Here is a 21,671-nt window from a genome sequence, read left to right as displayed (position 1 = left end):
TCACCCACCCCCTCCCCATAGACTTCACCCACCCCCTCCCCATAGACTTCACCCACCCCCTCCCCATAGACTTCACCCACCCCCTCCCCATAGACTTCACCCACCCCCTCCCCATAGACTTCACCCACCCCCTCCCCATAGACTTCACCCACCCCCTCCCCATAGACTTCACCCACCCCCTCCCCATAGACTTCACCCACCCCCTCCCCATAGACTTCACCCACCCCCTCCCCATAGACTTCACCCACCCCCTCCCCATAGACTTCATCCCCCCCTCCCCATAGACTTCAATCCCCCCTTCCCCATAGACTTCAATCCCCCCTTCCCCATAGACTTCAATCCCCCCTTCCCCATAGACTTCATCCCCCCCTCCCCATAGACTTCATCCCCCCCCTCCCCATAGACTTCATCCCCCCCTCCCCATAGACTTCATCCCCCCCCCTCCCCATAGACTTCATCCCCCCCCTCCCCATAGACTTTCATCCCCCCCTCCCCATAGACTTTCATCCCCCCCCTCCCCATAGACTTCATCCCCCCCTCCCCATAGACTTCAATCCCCCCCTCCCCATAGACTTCAATCCCCCCTTCCCCATAGACTTCAATCCCCCCTTCCCCATAGACTTCATCCCCCCCCTCCCCATAGACTTCATCCCCCCCCTCCCCATAGACTTCATCCCCCCCCTCCCCATAGACTTTCATCCCCCCCCTCCCCATAGACTTTCATCCCCCCCCTCCCCATAGACTTCCATCCCCCCCTCCCCATAGACTTCCACCCCCACCCCTCCCCATAGACTTCCATCCCCACCCCTCCCCATAGACTTCCATCCCCCCCTCCCCATAGACTTCATCCCCCTCCCTCCCCATAGACTTCATCCCCCTCCCTCCCCATAGACTTCATCCCCCTCCCTCCCCATAGACTTCATCCCCCTCCCTCCCCATAGACTTCATCCCCCTCCCATACTGTCCCCCTCCCCTTGTCCTATAATTACTTACCTGTCTTGCAGCGTTGGCCGGCAGCACAGGGCGCACCGCGGTAGTGGAACTTGAATTTCATGTTCCGGTTTCCGGCGGGACTGAAAGGAAGTGCGCACTCAGCTTGTGCGCACTTCCTTTCAGTCCCGCCGGAAACCGGAACATGAAATTCAAGTTCCACTACCGCGGTGCGCCCTGTGCTGCCGGCCAACGCTGCAAGACAGGTAAGTAAAGCATCATATTCGCTCCATAAGACGCACAGACATTTCCCCTCACTTTTGAGGGGAAAAAAAGTGCGTCTTATGGAGCGAAAAATACGGTACTTCTTTTCCTTTGGAGAAATATTACATTTTCTGTCTTCGAGTCTCTTTTCTGCTCCCACAGGCAACTGGCTCATCCATTAGCTATATGTTACAGTCAAATGGTCACCTAACATTCCAGGCTTTGACTTTGTTCAGTTGGGGAGCATTACAGTGAAAACATGTTATAAATGTGTAAATATATATATATATCTTTTTTTATTTATTTATTTATTTTTACTTTACAGATATTGCCTTTATTTAAAGAAGCAGAAGAGAAAAACCGGCTACTACGCTCTGTTGCAGGAGGCGGGTTAGATACCATTAGCAATCTTCGAGCAAAGTGGGATAAATTTGAATTAATGATGGAAAGTCATCAGCTAATCATCAAAGAGCAGGTGATTGTCACTTATTTACAAAATGGGAGGTGGTTTAGATAAATGTTCATGCCTTTTAAAACTTCGAGAGGAAGGTAAAGAAGGAGGACGACAGTGGGGGAAACAAAAAAAAAATATCGGATGGGATAGGGATGTGGGAGGGCAACAATTAAAGATAGTGGGAGGGAGGGAAGGGAAAACTATTTTCCTTTTGCATGCGCTCTGCCCACTACTCCCTAGAGTAACTTCCCTTCTCATTATTCCAATTTTGTTAGTCGTACAATGAATACATGTTAGTGGGTGCAGAGTATCTTTTAAATATCACTCCTTGAGATATTTTAGAATGGGAATATGCATAGCCACAGAATGTGGCATACCATAGACATTTATTGCCATCTGTTGGACATTGTTTTTTATTTTTGGCTCTGCTACCTCCAAAAATGTCCTTATGATTCACGCCTGTCCTCGACAGAATCCTACATGAAGTCTCCTACATGACGTTTTCTGCAAGCTGTGGCTGTTATTGAAACTCTAAACCACCATATGAACAAAAGTGTGTTACATATTCAAAGATTTTATTCTATATCCTGGAACTTCAAACTTTAGAAAGAAAATTCCCTAAAAATGCAAACAGAAGAGAATCAGTATGCTTCTATGATTTTCTTTTCATTATTTTTTTTAAATCTATTTAAAAATATGCTATAGGCACCCAGACCACTTCAGCTCATTGAAATGGTCTGGGTGCTGTGTCCCTTTTGCACTTGGTGCACATTGCAGCTCTAAGTCTGGATAAGTGCATAAGTGGATAATTCATCTTGGGTGTAAAAAGACAAGGGCAGAGTATAGAATATTTGATACAATCCTAACCTCAACATCTTAGGAAAGGGATTTAGAGGTAATTATTTCAGATTACTTAACTGAGAGGGTAGTGGATTCATGGAATAGCCTTCCAGCTGAAGTGGTAGTGGATGAGTTTAAGCATGTGTGGGATAGGCATAAAGCTATCCTAGTTATAAGAGACTAATGATTCTTATCTGCCGTCACATTCTATGTTACTATGTTTCTAAACTTCCGTTGTTTCACAGTCTTTTTAATTTAGAATGTATTATCTCTTGCTTTGTTAAAAGCCTGCAGGAGCAACCTTTGTGTGACTAAGGTTCGGTTAACAGAGCAGGAGGTCAAAAGCTTCTAAAAGAAAAAAAAATTGTGCTGTCACTCGTGATTGAAAATGGAACCAATTTTACATCGAGGCTCTGTCAGTCACAGCCAGGGGCGATTGGGTAGGGCTGCATAAACAGAAACCAAATTATGTAACTCCGAAATGGCAGAAAATTGAGCAGTGAGACCGCAGGGGCATAATCTATACACCAAAACTGCTTTGTTAAGCTGTTTGGTGATAAGGGGGTATTTCTTTCATAAAGGATTAAGTACAAAATCAATAACACATGTTCAGTATCATACGATTTTATTTCCTTTTTGTTCTACTCAACTTTGCTACTATTGTTGCTTTAACCCCTTAAGGACAGATGACATGTGTGACATGTCATGATTCCCTTTTATTCCAGAAGTTTGGTCCTTAAGGGGTTAATTACGTTACATTAAACAAGTATGGAAAGTACCGAAGTTAAAATAGATACGCCTGTTTATTTTCCTCTAAACCTCTCTACAGATTGAAATAATGAAGGACAATGTGAAATCCAGGGTACAGATATACACACAGGAACTAGAAAAATTCAAAGCCCGCTGGGACCAGTTTAAACCAAATGAGGACATTATTGAAACAGGTCAGGAAGATATTTTGGAGAAGAGTGCTCTGTCGATCAAAGAAAAGAAATTAGAGTTTGATGAGCTTGAAGTAACAAAGACGAAGTTGCTGTAAGTGCTATGTCGTAATTAAATATGTATATATATTATTTATTTGGTATCATAATAAATATCTTGCATGACGTTTCAGCAGAATGCCAAATTTCAAACTATAAAGGTCAGTAAAGCCTCGAGAAGAAGAGAGAGAATTTTTATGGCAAAGAGCAAAGAGAGATAATTGCTCTTGATCGTACGGGTCTGAGGCAATGCCAAATTACCTGCTAGGCAGCCTTGTCCTTGACCTTTTGTATTAGAGGAACCCATGTATCCTCTTCTATGAATACTCTACTTAGTGCATTCCTTTATCTTCCTAAATTCAATACCCTTCCGAGTCTGCATAATATGCACACTACATTGTCCCCTCTGCGTACTCTCCCCACTATCCTTCTTTGTTTGTAATATTAATACTGTCCCCTAATAACAATACTTTTCTGTGTCCTCAGTCCACACTATGAGTTCCCTTTGTCCCTATTGATTAGTAACTATCCACAATCATTTTTTGTTTTCGTCTCAAGAATGTGTATCCATTCCTTTACAATTACTCTCTTTTGTTCCTTTTATATATACTTTCCCCAATTCGAGCACCCCCAGTCCTTTGTATCACTGTGTTTCCATCAAGTCATTACACTGACCTGTGCATAAATCAATAATAAGGCATTTATTCATTAAACCGCATTACTGGTATACTGGATTGAAGGCAAATACTCAAGCCCTCCAATTTTATCTTCTAGTATTAGAACTCTTGCCACAGGAATATGCCACAGGACAACCCAGTTCACGCAGCTAAAGACAGGGCACTTTGCCCTGGTTTCCATGGTAACCCCAAGCTCCCTAACAGTCTCCACATCAAGGGGCAGTTTAGAGGCTTGTCGGGCAGTGTGTGATCTCTTATACGCGCCCTGTTTAAACACAGAACAGCTGCTATCATTGCTCAGTTGTTCTGTGCAGTTTTAAGTAAACACTTGGTTACCTTCTGTTAGTTTACCTGGATACCCAACCCTCGGGTTATCTTACCACTCTTGAACCTTCTGCCTGGGTTCCTGACATTTGGACTGTGTTGACGTTGCCAATTTTCTAGATCACAGCCGTATTTTAAATGTTTAGATTTAAAAATTTTAAAAGTACAGCACAGATTGAGAAGAATATGACTCTTGGCTGAAATATTTGCTTGCGTTGAGCTTAATTGCTGTCATGACACTATCTCAGTACATTTCTTGTTTCTACTATTTCAGTGAAGACTGTCTGCATTTTGACCTGGAAGCTCCTGATTTCTCACTAGCAGATGAAGTCCGTAAAGATATTGAGGGCTGTTCAAATACATGGTCCTTGTATGAGGAGTTTCATAAAGGATTGAATGAGAGAGCAAAGGAAGACTGGATCTCTTTCAGGTATGCCTCTGATAGACTATGTATGTCCTCCTTCATAGATGGGAGGTAACCGTCTATTCTTCAGAAGTAAAATTACATATCTGATATCCATTTCTATAGTATAGTTTATGGAAGTTTTCTGAATATTGTCACTGAAATATGTCTGAAGGAAGGTGGGGTAAAATAATCATAAAAGGACGTCGTCACTTGTCCAATAGCAGGATCGTAAAGTATTTTTACAATAAAGAGATAATAAATGTGATGTTCAGCTAATTAGTAAATATTCACATATAAAAAAATCCCCCCAGTAAAGTTTTTTAGAGAACAAACAAAAATATCCTTATTTTTTTAATATCCCAAAAATATTAAATCATGGCTTATGTTTGTCCATATATAAAACCCTGATTTTATTTTTCTTATCCTCTCAAACTCTTTAGTTGGGTGTTTTTTTTTGTTCTGTGTGCATGTATATATGTATAGTGTATATAATATGATACAAAACAAAAGTGAGACTGCCTGATTTGGACCAAACATTATTACTTGAGTCCTACTCCGGTTTTCATAGAATTGCCTTATTTGCATCCGAACTTGCTTTTCTCATTACTAGGACTAAGTATTATGGTTTTGAAGAATATTTATTAACCTGGCACGAGAAATTACGGAAAATGGAAGAACATACTACAATGACTGTTAAGTTACAGAAAGATATTGACAGATATAAGGTACTGATAAGATACAGTAGAGATTTTATTTAAAAAAAAAAAAAAAAAATCACTTTCCGCTAAAAAAATTCATATATTTTAAGCAGTGGTTAAAATCACATTCATACTGTGTTAGCTATCAGACTTTCTAAAATTTTATTTTTAGAGCGTTATTCACTAAAGTAAGAATTGTCAGGAATTCAATGTGAATGTCATACTTAAGACCAAAATAGGCAAACCGGAAACCATTCTTTAATTCAGCTATGGTTCCTGTTCAGCTGCTTTGGTCTTAAATTTGATATTCCCTTGAATTCCCAACGGTGCTCACATTAGAAAATAACCCTGCTTGAAAAGAGCTAATTAAACTCGACTCCAAAAGGGTATTGATTTAAATACCTTTAAAAAATATGTATGATTTTCAGACACCATTATTTTCTTGTGTGCAAAGTTAATATTTGCTAGGAACATTTGTCCAATTGGCACTCTAAAGCTACTGGAAGATGTCATCTTACCGCAGACAGTAACAACTAATGTAACCAATCGCCCAGATCGCTTATAAATAATCATATCTCTATTAAGAATAACTTAATAATTTCCTACGATATTATACTAGAACTCTAACTACCAGAAAAAAACAATATTAATCTCGATTCATTGCTTGTTGCTCTTCAACTATGTGTATAATATATAACTTTTAATAACTATTGAGGTTCATATCTGTTGGAGTCAGCACATATACAGGCAGTTCTACACAATACATACAATTATGAAATACAATTTTTTCTTAAAAAAAAAAAAAAAAAAAATTAATAATATATAAAAGCACACAATTAGAAGTGTAATACTTTAGAAAAATAAAGAGAACTTGTTCAAGCAGCTGAAACATTAACCAATTTCCTATCGGCTAATACAATTGTATTGGGTAAAAAACCTGTCATTTTTTTCTTTCTTTTTTTTTGTCTTTAGATTTTGCGCTTTCATTTCTTGTGTAGCTATTATGTAACTTTAGATGTCAAACATTTGCCATATTATACAAAATATGATTTAAAGACACACTACAAGCACCACGTTGTACTGGTTATGGTTATGGCTGGTGTCAGGAATGACCTGGTGCCCCCAAATATAAGTAGTCAAACCGTTTGCTAACCTTTCTATGTTTTCATTTATGTTAGAATGTTATTCCTGTCCTGAAGTATGTACGTGGAGAACACCTATCTCAGGATCACTGGTTAGATCTCTTCAGGCTGCTTGGCCTTCCAAAAGGAACAACTTTAGAGAAGCTTTTATTTGGAGATCTACTGAAAGTGGCTGATGTTATTGTATCTAAAGCTTCGGAACTCAAAGTGAGTATATGTCAATCTGTTTTTTTATTTTATCGGTAAATCGGTTGCATTATTAAAGGAACACTATAGTCACCTAAATTACTTTAGCTAAATAAAGCAGTTTTAGTGTATAGATCATTCCCCTGCAATTTCACTGCTCAATTCACTGTCATTTAGGAGTTAAATCACTTTGTTTCTGTTTATGCAGCCCTAGCCACACCTCCCCTGGCTATGATTGACAGAGCCTGCATGAAAAAAAAAACTGGTTTCACTTTCAAACAGATGTAATTTACCTTAAATAATTGTATCTCAATCTCTCAATTGAACTTTCATTAGCAGGGGATAAGAAAATCTTAATTAAACAGAACTTGCAATAAAGAAAGCCTAAATAGGGCTCTCTTTACAGGAAGTGTTTATGGAAGGCTGTGCAAGTCACATGCAGGGAGGTGTGACTAAGGTTCATAAACAAAGGGATTTAACTCCTAAATGGCAGAGGATTGAGCAGTGAGGCTGCAGGGGCATGTTCTATACACCAAAACTGCTTCATTGAGCTAAAGTTGTTCAGGTGACTATAGTGTCCCTTTAAACGTACACACACAATTTACAGGTTCTACCCATATCTTGCCTCTCTCAAAGGGACCTTTAGTGTTTCTATTTCCAAGGTTATTCACTAACGGGAGAATTTAAAGTAAATTCAAAGGGAATTTCAAATCTAAGGTCAAAACCAGCTGAACTGGAAATGTTTTCTAATTCAGATATACTTTCATTTCAGCTAATCTGGTCTTAAATTTGAAATTCACTTTGAATTCTCACCTTAGTAAATAACCCTGTTACACCGTACACTACTGCTGAAATTTGGTGAAAGGTGTTCCTGCACTGCCTGCGAACTCTGTCTTATGCCCGACTAGTCCTAATGTATTCCTATCACATCACATACAATATCCACCAATTATCTCTTCCCATTAGTTTTATTTCCACATCTAGATCAGCCCTATCCCTATAAAAAGCTGTCGTCATATCCAGATCTGTGATCTCTCACTCTTGTTATATCTCCTTAATCCTGTTTTCTGTCTCTTCTTTCATGTGCCATACATTATTTATAGCCCCACGTCATCTTACCCTGTAATCTTCTGTTCTTTTTTTCCACATCTTTTCATTTTCCTGAAGTATGCTTTATAAGAATTATCTTACTTCTAATCAGGAATAGCAATCATAGTCACATAAACAATAGAAGGAAGAATACTGAATGTTTGTCTAGAATTTCCTTACCCATTGTTATATTAAGAGTGTGGTGAATGTTTGGATTGCACACAAAATAAGTCGTACATGTAAAATATTTAATAATTATTAGTATTCCTGTCCAGATATGGCTTAAAGGATGTTTTACGCACTATGTGATCTTCATGTTTTCATATGTGTATACAATCTGTGTAGATCAACACATAAAAGCATTGCATACTGTTGAGATGCATAAGCACTATGGATTGTCATTTTTCTCAATGAAACCTAAAATGATCATGTATTTTTGAACAGGACCTAAACAGTCGGGCTCAGGGTGAAGTTACAATCCGAGAGGCTCTACGGGAGCTTGATCTTTGGGGAGCTGCTGCTGTCTTTACGTTAACCGATTATGAGGATAGCCAGGGACGTACAATAAAGCTCATCAAGGATTGGAAAGACATAGTGAATCAAGTTGGAGATAACCGTTGCCTTCTTCAGTCTCTAAAGGATTCACCTTATTACAAAGGATTCGAGGATAAAGTGTCTATTTGGCAGAAGAAGCTTGCGGAGTTGGACGAATACCTGCAAAACTTAAACCAGATACAGAGAAAATGGGTATATCTGGAGCCCATCTTTGGTCGTGGCGCTCTTCCAAGAGAACAAGCTCGCTTTAATAGGGTCGACGAAGACTTTCGGTATGTAAAGCCAACTACAAATAAAGACAAAAAGCTGAAGTTTGATTTGATTAAAGTTCTGAAGTTAAATACAGATTAAGGTAGCAGCGCACACAAAAAAAAAAAATCCAGTCTTAAATCTTACAAGGTCACTTTAAAACACCTTTCTGAGCAAAAAAATATTATGGGTATTTAAACCATATGGCCATATAGTTGCATCACGGTACCCCAATATCGGAGATAAAGTTCTAAACCATTGATCCTTAGAAAATAGGGCATGTTATCAGGATGTCCCGACATGACCAAATACAGCATGTATAGAGAACTACTAAACCGTATAACAAGGGGTACTCAGACTGTTGCTGAACATTTCTTTATATCCAAATCTAGATTGAGATGAGACACTGGTGGTTACTCCCATGTTTGAGATTAAGGAAAAAACTTTAGCATGTGAACCCTGGAAGTGAGGAAGCCATGGCTCCAAGTTTGGAACTGTTGGCTCCTGATGTCTTTTTGTATAGTATACATTTTCTCTGTGTATGGATCCCTGGCTTGTTTTGGAATTTGCCCATGCTGGTTCCGTAGATGCTATATAAATTTGTCACAATGAATATAACCTTAAATCCTAGCTCTACTTATCCACTTACAGGAAGAATCAGAAAAGGTTATATCAATCAAGCAAGCAGCACATTCAGCTTATTTCTCATTTGGGAATATTTTTAGCCTTCCTGTTTCTCATAATAATGATTTGCAGAGCTGCAATGTTACTAAATCTATTGATTCTAGATTGAGTTAAGATGCAGACGTTACACTGTTACCTTGCAGGCAAGCATTTCAATAATTCCCTCCGTTTACGATACCCTTTAAATGGCACTGTATACCTCATCTGAATATTTTATAGGAAGCTTGCATAAATGATTTAAGTTTTAAGTAGAAGTTGGACTGTCAGCTTGGATTTGTGGCCTGTTTCATCATGTACAGGATTGTTCCTGTACGTCCAGTGGTCTGATCTCAATTATGTGTCTGTTAGTCCACCCATTGTACAGCGCTGCGGAATTTGTTGGCGCTATATAAATAATAATAATAATAATAATAATAATAATGGAAGGACTCTAGCTTCACAATGTTAGTCACAAGTGCGATTCCTAGCATGATCACCTCTGGTTTTCATATTTCTGAGGGTTGATGCCATTAGTTGGGAGATAACATTTATAGAAAAATATGTGGCTTTGTCTGACATGTGAAAGACTGAGCTTTATTTAATTTAAATAAATAAAACACGGCTTCTAGTCAGAAAGTAATTAGAAAAGGCCCTGATCAGCCAGATGCACTTTTAACAAACACCTTTTTCAAGTAATGAATAGTGGTGTGAACCAGTGGCGTACACACAACCCATGGGGCCCCGGTGCGAAAACTGATCTGTGGGCCCCCCCCCCCCGCGCTTACTCTGCGCGGGCTGGGGCCGCAACACATGCATAAACACATACACTTAACCCCTTAAGGACACATGACATGTCTGACACGTCATGATTCCCTTTTATTCCAGAAGTTTGGTCCTTAAGGGGTTAAAGGACCACTACAGACACCCAGATCAAATCAGCTCAATGAAGTGGTCTGGGTGCCAGGTCTCTCTAGTTTTAACCCTGCAGCTGAAAACATAGCAGTTTCAGAGAAACTGCTATGTTTCACTGAGGGTTAATCCATCTCTAGTGGCTGTCTCATTGACAGCCGCTAGAGGATTTTCTGCGATTCTCACTGTGAAAATCACAGTGAGAAGACGCTGAACGTCCATAGGAAAGCATTGAGTAATGCTTTCCTATATGGGCGGTTTGAATGCGCGCGTGGCTCTTGCCACGCATGTGCATTCGGAGCTGAGAGGCGGATCGGGACGGAGAGATCCCCAGCGCCAAGGGAGCCCGGCGCTGGAGAAAGGTAAGTGCTTTAGACACACACACACACACACACTCTCATGAACAGACGCACACATTTACTGACAGACACACACTCAGTGACAGACGCACACAAACATACTCAGTAACAGACACACACACTAACACTAACACACTCTAAAACTAACACACTCACTAACACAATCACTCACACTAACACACTCACTAACACACTCACTAACACACTCACTAACACACACTCACTAACACACACTCACTAACACACACTCACTAACACACACTCACTCACACACACTCACTCACACACACTCACTCACACTCACTCACACACACTCACTCACACACACTCACTCACACTCACTCACTAACACACACACAAACTAACACACACACAAACTAACACTAACACAAACTAACACTATCACACTCACTAACACACTCACTAACACACTCACACTAACACACTCACACTAACACACTCACACTAACACACTCACACTAACACACTCACTAACACACTCACTAACACACTCACTAACACACTCACTAACACACTCACTAACACACTCACTAACACACTCACTAACACACTCACACTAACACACTCACACTAACACACTCACTAACACAATCACTAACACAATCACTCACACTAACACACTCACTAACACACTCACACTAACACACTCACACTAACACTAACACTAACACACTCTCACTAACACACACACACACACACACTAACACAAACTAACACACTCACACTAACACTAACACACTCACTAACATTAACACACTCACTAACACACACACTCACTCACTCACTAACTCACACACTCACTAACACACTCGCATTAACACACTCACTAACACTAACACACTCACATTAACACACTCACTCACACTCTCACTAACACACTCACTAACACTAACACACTCACTAACACTAACACACTCACTAACACTAACACACTCACTAACACTCTCACTAACACTCTCACTAACACACTCACTCACTACCACTCTCACTAACACACTCACTAACACTAACACACACACTCACTAACACGAACACACTCACTAACACTAACACACTCACTAACACTAACACACACTAACACACACTCACACACACTCACTAAACACACACACACGTTTTTTCTGGTTTTTTTTTAAATTTAATCCCCCCAGCCTCCTTACCTGTGTGAGAGCTGGGGGGATTCCCTGGGGTCCAGTGGTGTTGCTGGCCCTGCTGTCACCCGGCTGGCGGGCGCGCGAGGGAGCACTGTCCCCTGGGTGCTCCCTCTTCAGCTCCCTCGCGCGCCGCGTACTGATACCGGAGCCGGAAGATGACGTCATCTTCCGGCTCCGGTTTCAGTGCGGTGCGCGAGGGAGCTGAAGAGGGAGCACTCAGGGGACAGTGCTCCCTCGCGCGCCCGCCAGCCGGGTGACAGCAGGGCCAGCCTCGGGGGGCCCGGAGGTGGCCGGCTCCTGGGCCCCCCAGCAGAAGAGGCTGGCCCTGTGGGTACATACCGGGTCGCAGGGGCGGCCGGGCCCCCTGGTGGGCCGGGCCCGGTCGCAGCCGCGACCCCTGCGACCCTGGTATGTACGCCACTGGTGTGAACAACATACAGGTTTTTCCACAGAACCACACTGAAGACCATACAATAAATACCATTACGTTGGAGTCCAGTAACATCAAGACCCTAGGACAAGGGTAGGCAACCTTAGGCACCCCAGATGTTTGGACTATATCTCCCATAATGCTTTTACAGCCTTTTGCTTCCGACTGCTCCACCTGAAGACATTTGATACCACCACTCCCCCCATGTGAAGTCCTGCAGGAATATGAAACTTCACAAGTGGCATTGGGCCATGACTTTCGGATGAGCTGCATTGTAAACTATTTTCATAGATCAGGATAACAGATATTTGCTAATGCAGTTTCATTATATAATGTTTTAAAGTAATGAGAATAAATACAATTTGGAATGTTACTGTTGATTTTGGTTTCCTTTTTAGCAAAGGTGTAGAAAATTGGTAGGGGTTGTGAAAGAATTTACTTTGATTCCAAGGTTCAAGCTTATAGGTGTCTTATTAGATAGCCTATATTAAAATTGGCTAACTTGGACTCAGGAAATGCTTAATGCTTAAAATTACATTTAAGACCATATATGTCTAGTTCCGGGAGCAGATAGACCCACCTGAGCTGTCTCTCCTAAATCAGTCTGTTCCTTCTCTTTCCCGCAACTCATCTGTTATATGTACATGACGTCCATCTCTATGTCTTATCTGTACTCCTTTCACCCTTTCACTCCCTTCCTACTACTGTTCTATAAGTATTTGCACAGAAGCACTTACTTTTTAATGTATAAAAACATATACTGATAAATAAATGACAGAGGCTTATTTTGATTACCAACACGCATCGGGTGTCTAATTCACGCTCCTCCAAGTGCACTTGTAACAGTTTGGGCTCCCCTGAATATAACAAAGATCACATTGGATCTATATCAGTGGTTTTTGTTGTTGTTTTTTTTTTTTTTTTACATATTTAACAGTATCATAGTATTATGGGTAATAAATAAACTGTAAATAACATTCAGTTGAAATATTCTGTATTTTGGTAATAAAAAAAAAACCCGTCTTAAGTTTTAAGCACATAAATGGTGATCCATAAAAAAATATCTTACACGCACAACATTTTGAAGAAAACTATCCTAGTCATTGTCCACAATCCATCTGATTAGCCATAGTTTAAAACTACATATTTAATAATCTATAGTGGTGAATAATGGTAGGTCTGAATACAGGGGATCTTTATCCTGATAACTAAAGAATCCTCATTGATCTGTCTAGAGTAGTAGTTTTGAAAAGCAATGAGTATCTGTCCATCTTTAATACATTTTTTTCCCAAAGTAGAGGCTCCTAATGGTCATTCTACAAATTGTATCTGAAGAATTAATCAAATACTACCGTGTCCTTTCCCTTTAGCTCAATAATGTCCGATATCAAGAAGGATGATAGAGTAACATTACTAACGTCAAGGGCTGGAATAAGAAATTCTTTGATCACCATACTTGATCAACTTCAGAGGTGCCAGAAATCCTTGAATGAATTTTTAGAGGTATGGTAATTACTTACATTTTTTTTCAATTTGACAATTGTTATTGTTTTATTTTCAATTTAACAATTTTTATTGTTTTTAGGGAATTACTTTATTTTTTAAACAAGCTCTTTATCTATTTGATCATAATCAAACTTCCCCTGTCATTTTTCTTTTTCTTTTTCTTGTTGTTTTATAGGAGAAACGATCAGCTTTTCCACGATTTTATTTCATTGGAGATGATGATCTCTTAGAGATACTGGGACAGTCCACTAACCCTGCAGTAATCCAGTCTCACCTGAAAAAACTTTTTGCTGGTAAAATTCTACAGTTATTTATAGCATATGGTGTGATATGAGATTTTCTTGGACGTGTAGAATCTTGCAGATGACAATATTGGGGAAAATCAATATACTAAAAAGTTTTATGGTATTTGAAGAAAATACTAAAGTGAGGCTGAAGTTTGAATATATGAATGCAAGAGAAGTTATAGAAAACTCTATTTTGACATTAAATTGACACTGCACACACACAAAGCACTTAAGCTTGCTGAAATGCTTAATGTGTGAAGAGTGTGTTTTTTGTTTTTTTCAGTTTCATAAAAATTGTCACTATCCTAAGTTAACCTTGTTACACCTGTTTGGCCGTCAGACAGACAACTGGTCCTTTTACTTCCTCAGTAGAACTAGTCTGAAGAGGCAGGGAATTGCCCAGAGCACCTTCCTTGCAAAGACTTCTCATTGAGCTGCATTGGGAAGTCTATGATTGGACAACCACAGCATGCCTTGACTGGGGAACAAGAGAAGGGCCTGCAAAGTTTGCAGACAAGAGATCTGCAGCTTTTGCAATCATTTTTTAGGTACACCTCAATGAACAAAAATGCATTAATAAATAAATGCATGTTTTCATTTGGGGTAAATCTACTAAATTATTAAAATATTTTTTTTTCTTTTGGCCCTTTAAGGCTTGTGTTTCAGTAATCTCTTTGCTCTAACAAGTAACATCCTAAAATTACTTTTCTATGTTTTTTAGTGAATTTACTTGCGGTATAAACTAGCATTAAATATTTTCTAGATCGTTCATTTCTTTAAGGTTGTCCTATGGTGTATATGTATTTGTTTAATGTTTCTGTGATTGTGTTTTTAACAATTTAGAAGATTTACCCCAAATTAAAACATGCATCTATTTATTAATGCATTTTTGTTCATTGGGGTGTATCTAAAAAGCTTTAGTTCAGAAGACATGTGTTGTTACAACATTTATTTTCTCTAACTCAATGTGAACTTTAAAATGAAATCTGCTTATTTGTGTAGAAGCGAATGGTGTTTCCAATTACCTCACCGTTTTGAGCAATCACATTTTTCATTCTGTCTGAATGGCACTGGCTTATATTAAATATAGTACGTCTGCCACATGGATAGTGGGCCTTGAATTTTTCAGCTCAGTCTGCTGTTAGTTTGCATCCCATGTGCCAAAGGCTGCCTCTGCAATAAGACCTGGAATGAGGGAATGACAGGGGTGATGTTGAGTGAAAGGATGGCTGAAAGTGATTGACAAGGGTGCCTAAAAGGCAATGTATGAGAGACTGAGAAGGCCGTGTCACTGGGTTAAAGGGTGTCTGAATCTGAGTTATGGATGATCATTTGAGGGACATGGGGTAAATGGGAGGGAAGGATTGAGGGTGACAAAGTGAATGATGGGGTGAATGAGTGAAAGTGACAGATGATATGCAATGCTAGTAGAGTACGGTTGTGTGCAAGAAAAACTGGTATATTCTGTGTTGCTTACAGTTTAATCTAATCCTCATCAGGGCCTGGACAGGCATTCTCCTTGTTATTACAATGTTACCCAAACATATTGTTGGTGATGAATGATTAATAAGGCCTTTATTTCTGACCTGGTGTAACAAAGCCTGGCTCCAGTTTCCTAAAAGAAACTGGTTTGTCTATTTAAATCTGTCTTTCTTTATTTGCATAGGAGTGAATAGTGTGGTGTTTGACAAAGACTTCAAGAATATAACCGCCATGAAATCACTGGAAGGAGAGGTGGTCCCTTTAAAAACCATGGTCCTGGTTTCTAGTGATGTTGAGGTGATAATCGGTTAGCTGAAGTGTTTTCAGTAATAAGATTTTCTCAGTGCTTTCTAGCTGATACACTCCTTATTGTCTTTCCCAGGTCTGGTTAAGCAATTTAGCCACACAGATGAAGGCGACACTGCAGATGTTACTAGTGGAGTGTGTCAATGCTGGGAAGCAATCTCATGGCAACATTGACCCAATGCGCTTTCCTTCCCAAGTATGTATCCCTCTCATTTTAAACATATCAGCACCATCTAGGGATACAGTGAATTAATTCCAGTATTATACCCAGTTTACCCCAATCTTCCTGTTTTATCATATAATATGCTAAAGTGTTATCTGTGGCTCAAGGCTTTGATACCATTCTTAAATGTTAAGTGCTAACTTTGCTAGCTTTGCTTCTTGGTATCCCTGTAAAATGGGGCTCCAATTGTTTTAATCACATTTCAAGCTTTAAAGTTTTAAGAATATGTATGTCCTCAGAAGGAGAATATAGGTGGTTGGGTGGGGGGGGATTCATTAATTTATTTATATATTCCCCATTCTCCAACCTCCTTTTAAAAATATTTTATACTTGCACCTCCTTTAATTACGTATCTTTAAAGGGACACTCCAGGCACCCAGACCACTTCTGCCCATTGGAGTGGTCTGGGTGCCAACTCCCACTACTCTTAACCCTGCAAGTGTAATTATTGCAGTTTTTTTATTAACTGCAATAATTACCTTGCAGGGTTAACTCCACCTCTAGTGGCTGTCTAGTAGACAGCCACTAGAGGGCACTTCCTTGTCCACAGCACAGAAAACCTGTGCTAGAGCGTCGCTGGATGTCCTCACGCTCATTTCCCCATAGGAAAGCATTGAAAAGCATTTTTAATGCTTTCCAATGGGGAGCTCTAATGCGCATGCGCGGCACTACTGCGCATGCACATTAGGTCTCCCCGGCCGGTGGGCGGGATCAGTCTCGCCCACCGGCCGACGCAATCACTGGGAGGAGTGGCGGCAGAGGAAGAAGCAGCGACGTGGGACATCTGCCTCTGGTAAGTAACTGAAGGGGTTTTCACCCCTTCAGCAACCGGGGATTGGGGGGTGGGAGGGAGAGGGGACCTGCAGTGCCAGGAAAACGGATTGTTTTCCTGGCACTGGAGTTTCCCTTTAATACTCTTAAATTCCGTCACAGACACATATGGCTGCCTAGCGAATGCCATTTTTTTTAGAAAAGACTTACTGTCTTCTCTAATAAACTGCTGGATGGGTATAACCATAATGTTATTTCACACAAGCAATTTGTTCACGACCAATATCCTACCCTTTCAACCTGAACTTCTCACTTTGTTATACAAATCTGGAAAAAGAAAGATTGTTAAAAACAGAAAAGAGCTGGTATGTTTTATTGTCACCAGTTCATGTCACTCAAGATCAAGCACACCCAAGAACTCCAGCGGAAGAAAAAAAGAAAACCCTATAAAAAGCAAACAAACAAAAAAAGCCCTGAAATAACAAAGGAGCAATATAGTGAATTGTATAACATACCAAAAGGTACCCTTGTCATCCACGTGCTTTGTTTTTCTTTTCCTAATAGATTCTGTGTCTGGCTGAACAAATTCAGTTCACTGAAGATGTTGAGAATGCAATACGTCACGGTAGTCTACATGAAGTTGAGCTAGACCTTACTGCTAAGCTAGAACACTACACCAGCATTGATGACACAACAGGGGCAGGTACGTTTCTGTGGCATAACTCCAAACTAGGGTCATATAACACTCAAAAAACAGAAAAATGGCAAAGCAAATAATGGCAGCCTAACTAACACCGATATTTTATGTGTGTGCAATTTAATATAACTGCTATTAGCCAGGTAGTAGTATAGTCCTCATTCTGGATGCTCACCTTTAAATGTTACTGTATGTTTATTGTATTTGGTTAATCTGTTCTGATGAGACTTGTTTAAATTTTGTTTACATTTTAAATTTAAATTGAGTAAATTAAAGCACCAAGTACTCAAATGATTATATGCACCACAGAATACATTATTCCAAGCAATATAATAGAAAAAAGAAGAACATGTACACTGGTTTGCCTAGAGTGAAGCCTATGTACAACCTGGAAGTACTAGTAACCGTTGCCAATTAAAAAGTGTATTAGAATTGCAAATAAGTAACAAAGTCAGTACTGTGAGGGGATCCTTGCATAAACTAGCAATATAAAGACTCCTATGTCTGAAGCTAGTTAGAATCCTGATAAATCAATCAGATAGAGAGCCCCACCAGACTACACTGATGTAAACAGTATATGAATATAAAAATAGGCTTTATGAATTAATGGCCCCACAAAAAATCTATCATGAAATACCAGTCGTTAGTGCATGCTCCTAAACATAAAGGTTAAATATCATATTACCAATATATATTAGAAAGTATGAGGAGAAAAAGGAACTACATTCACTGTTGCCTATAAATATAAGGCAATAATTAACTAGGATAGCCTCTCTCTCTTAAAAGCTCACTAAACAAGCATAGGAGAATAAAGTGAAAGAAAATAGCAAATAATCAAATAAACCATGATTTTCAAAGGGATTAAGTAAAAAGTGAGGTGCCCAAAAAATAAACCCAAGCTAGAACACCCGACGCGCGTTTCGGTGCAGAACTACATGCACCTTCGTCAGTGGCAAACAATCAAATGACAAGAATCCCTCTTATAACCAGGTATCCCATGTGGGTATCATCAGTATCGGCTAATGATATGCCTGCACCTTAATTAGGGGGTGCTGTTATAATGTTCCTCCCACACTACTCTGTGCACCAATAGTACGCAAGTAGGAGTGTCCCAAGATTTTAATAATATTGGTATTATAAAAGTGTACATTGATATCCTCCAACTAGAATCCATACCTGTAAGTAATTAAAATGTGCATAGTGCTCAAATCACGTGGCAGACTGTGTGCAGATCTTGAAATGTACTGAATGAGACCTTACTTTCTAATAAAGCAACTTTTTTTTTTTCTTAAGATGCTGGAATCCTTGAATTAAAGTTAAAAGCTCTGATTCTTGATATTATTCACAATATTGATGTGGTGAAGACATTAAACGAAGCTCAGGTTCGTAGCACTGAAGACTGGGTCTGGAAAAAGCAAGTCCGGTTTTACATGAAGCCAGATAAAAAGTGCTATGTGCAGATGGTCGATGCAGAAATGCAGTACACGTATGAATATCAGGTAATTTTCATTTTCTGTATTCCAAATTGTATTGTTTACTTTTAGCGGAAAACTTTTGACCTTTTGTTGGTGTTTTGTTTCCAACTTACTAAAAAATTGGATACTGTCTAGTTGTACGCATTATACTTCTTGGTTCTTGTATATAGAGTTTTATCTTCTTCACATACAGAAGAAAATGGAATAAACCAAAAAAGTAAGTATATAAATATAGTAAATTAGCAAATTTGGGTTTATTTACTAAACAATAATTTGGGGTGCATTGAGAGCTAAATTTCAAGATAAAAGATGAAATAATTGAACATTCTCCAACTTGGCTATAGTCACAGCACAATTTGCCTTAAAAGGACAAAGACCATGTAGATCGAAACGTTGCGATGGAGTGGGTTCAATAAAATTGCCTGATTTGTACCTTGGAGTGCCTCGACTTTTCTATTTTGTTATTCAGCATTTTGGTCTCTGGTACTGAGACTGTCTGAGTTGCACCCAGCTACATACTGCTTAAAGGGATAGAGTGCAGTTCCACACCCTACCATAACTACTTTAAAAGGACACTATAGCCACCAGAACAAATACAGCTTATTTAGTTTGTTCTGGTGAGTATCATCATTCCCTTCAGGCTTCTTTTCAGGTTTGTAGTAAAACAAAATATGCCACTTGCAGCTTACTTTTCAAATTTTTACAAAAGTAGATTAAAGTATGGTTATTAATTTAATGGAAAGCTCTAAGTTTAAGAACCTTCTCCTCTTCAACCTGCAACTTTATTATGCTTTTTGAAATGATGCATTAAAAGTAGGGATAGGCAACCTTCGGCACTCCAGATGTTGTGGACTACATCCCCCATAATGCTCTTACACCCATAATGCTGACAAAGCATCATGGGAGGTATAGTCCAAAACATCTGGAGTGCCGAAGGTTGCCTATGCCTGGTAGAAAATGTTACAGCAAATTAGATTTACATTTCTTTTGTTTGCTGCATATCTGCAGCTGTTTCAAGGAATTGGATTGGCTTAGAGTCTACAGCCAATCATAGCCCTCCCATTCTTTTCAGTGGATGTGCTTGGTCAGTGATTATGGGATATATAATTTCATGAAAAAAACATGATTTAAACTGCTGTTTAGTGAATATCAAATATTGGCTTCTTTCGTATTTAATTATTAACGGTTTATTAACGTATTTTAATGAATGAAGCTACCTAGAGTCACTTACCTATGTGTCTGCTATGAAATAATAAAACAAACAAACAAATGGAAAATACATTTGGTATTGATGAACTCCGACACTGCTAATGTGTTTGCTTTATCATTTACGATTGTGATGCCTTAGAAAGCTAGCCATCAGAATGCCTCCTGATATTATTACTAATCCTTGTTTCAGGGTAATGCTCCAAAGTTGGTTTACACGCCACTGACAGACAAATGCTACCTCACTCTAACTCAGGCCATAAAGATGGGCCTCGGTGGAAATCCTTATGGTCCAGCGGGGACTGGTAAAACGGAATCTGTGAAAGCTTTGGGTGGACTTCTTGGAAGACAAGTATTGGTTTTCAATTGTGACGAGGTGAGATTTTACACATATAAAAGTGGTAACTCTACAATGTAATCTGCTTGAACCAATGTCATATACAGTACTTGGGGGTTGTAGCAGAAAACAAATTGTTTTGTTTTCGTGCTGTAATTACACATAAGACTTACAAATGATCTGAAATGACATGTAAATGTGTGTTTGAATGCGCGTGCAGACACACGGAAACATTGTATTATGCACTCAGAATCAATGTAAAATAGCTGCAAACGACAATTTACCTCTTGGTAAGTATTCTGGGGTGTCTAAAATGTTGTGAATATTCAGTGCCCATTTTTAAAAGTTGTCACGAAATATAGGTGAAAAATCTTGAGATCCGAGAATCAGCCAAAAATACATAAAAACATATATATGTATCTGTTTTAGTTGTGTACAATTGATAACGAGAAAGAAGCTAAAATGTGTTTTTGTTTTATTTGTTTTTTTTTTTTTTCCTCTTTCATGCTAAACGATTTTGCATTAAATCAAGGTTTGAAGCAAGCAGATGAATGTTTCAGAATAATAATATAAGAACATTTATATATTATTAAAATGTATTCCTATTAATTCATATTCTAAATCTGATATGTAGCTTTAGTAATTTTAGATAAGCTAAAAAAAAATAATTTTTAATTTATTGAAGAATACATTCTGGACAGTCTTATGCATGTTTTAATTCTATTATTTATTTATTACTTCTTTTTAATTTTACTGCTTAGGGCATTGATGTGAAATCAATGGGCAGAATATTTGTTGGCTTGGTGAAGTGTGGTGCCTGGGGTTGCTTTGATGAATTCAATAGGCTGGAAGAAGCTGTGCTTTCTGCTGTCTCTATGCAAATACAGACAATACAGGATGCTTTGAAGAATCAGAAACCTTCCTGTGATTTGTTGGGGAAAGAGGTAAAATTTATTTTTAAAGGGACACTCCAGACTGTAGTGTACCCCAGTTTTTAAATACATGAAATAGCTTATGCGTTAAAATCTGCAAACATGTAAAACAAAATCAA

General features: G+C 39.0%; 1 protein-coding gene across 1 annotated transcript in view; it reads left to right on the top strand.

Moving 5' to 3' along the window:
• The window catches only part of DYNC2H1 (dynein cytoplasmic 2 heavy chain 1), a 330,703-nt gene that overhangs the window by 43,162 nt on the left and 265,870 nt on the right, over positions 1-21,671 (top strand). The window contains exons 21-34 of the mRNA XM_063430335.1: positions 1,520-1,669; positions 3,318-3,523; positions 4,744-4,899; positions 5,486-5,600; positions 6,752-6,922; positions 8,435-8,817; positions 13,701-13,833; positions 14,012-14,129; positions 15,790-15,902; positions 15,988-16,107; positions 17,470-17,608; positions 18,896-19,101; positions 20,477-20,659; positions 21,382-21,564. Of these exons, the coding sequence (XP_063286405.1) occupies positions 1,520-1,669; positions 3,318-3,523; positions 4,744-4,899; positions 5,486-5,600; positions 6,752-6,922; positions 8,435-8,817; positions 13,701-13,833; positions 14,012-14,129; positions 15,790-15,902; positions 15,988-16,107; positions 17,470-17,608; positions 18,896-19,101; positions 20,477-20,659; positions 21,382-21,564 (2,376 nt within the window). The remainder of the gene's footprint in view (positions 1-1,519; positions 1,670-3,317; positions 3,524-4,743; positions 4,900-5,485; positions 5,601-6,751; positions 6,923-8,434; positions 8,818-13,700; positions 13,834-14,011; positions 14,130-15,789; positions 15,903-15,987; positions 16,108-17,469; positions 17,609-18,895; positions 19,102-20,476; positions 20,660-21,381; positions 21,565-21,671) is intronic.

This window comes from Pelobates fuscus, chromosome 1 (genome assembly GCF_036172605.1).
Source record: "Pelobates fuscus isolate aPelFus1 chromosome 1, aPelFus1.pri, whole genome shotgun sequence".
NCBI classification, from domain to species: Eukaryota; Metazoa; Chordata; class Amphibia; order Anura; family Pelobatidae; genus Pelobates; species Pelobates fuscus.
The sequence above is the reverse complement of the archived record's forward strand: the minus strand, read 5'-3'. Positions and strand labels throughout refer to the sequence as shown.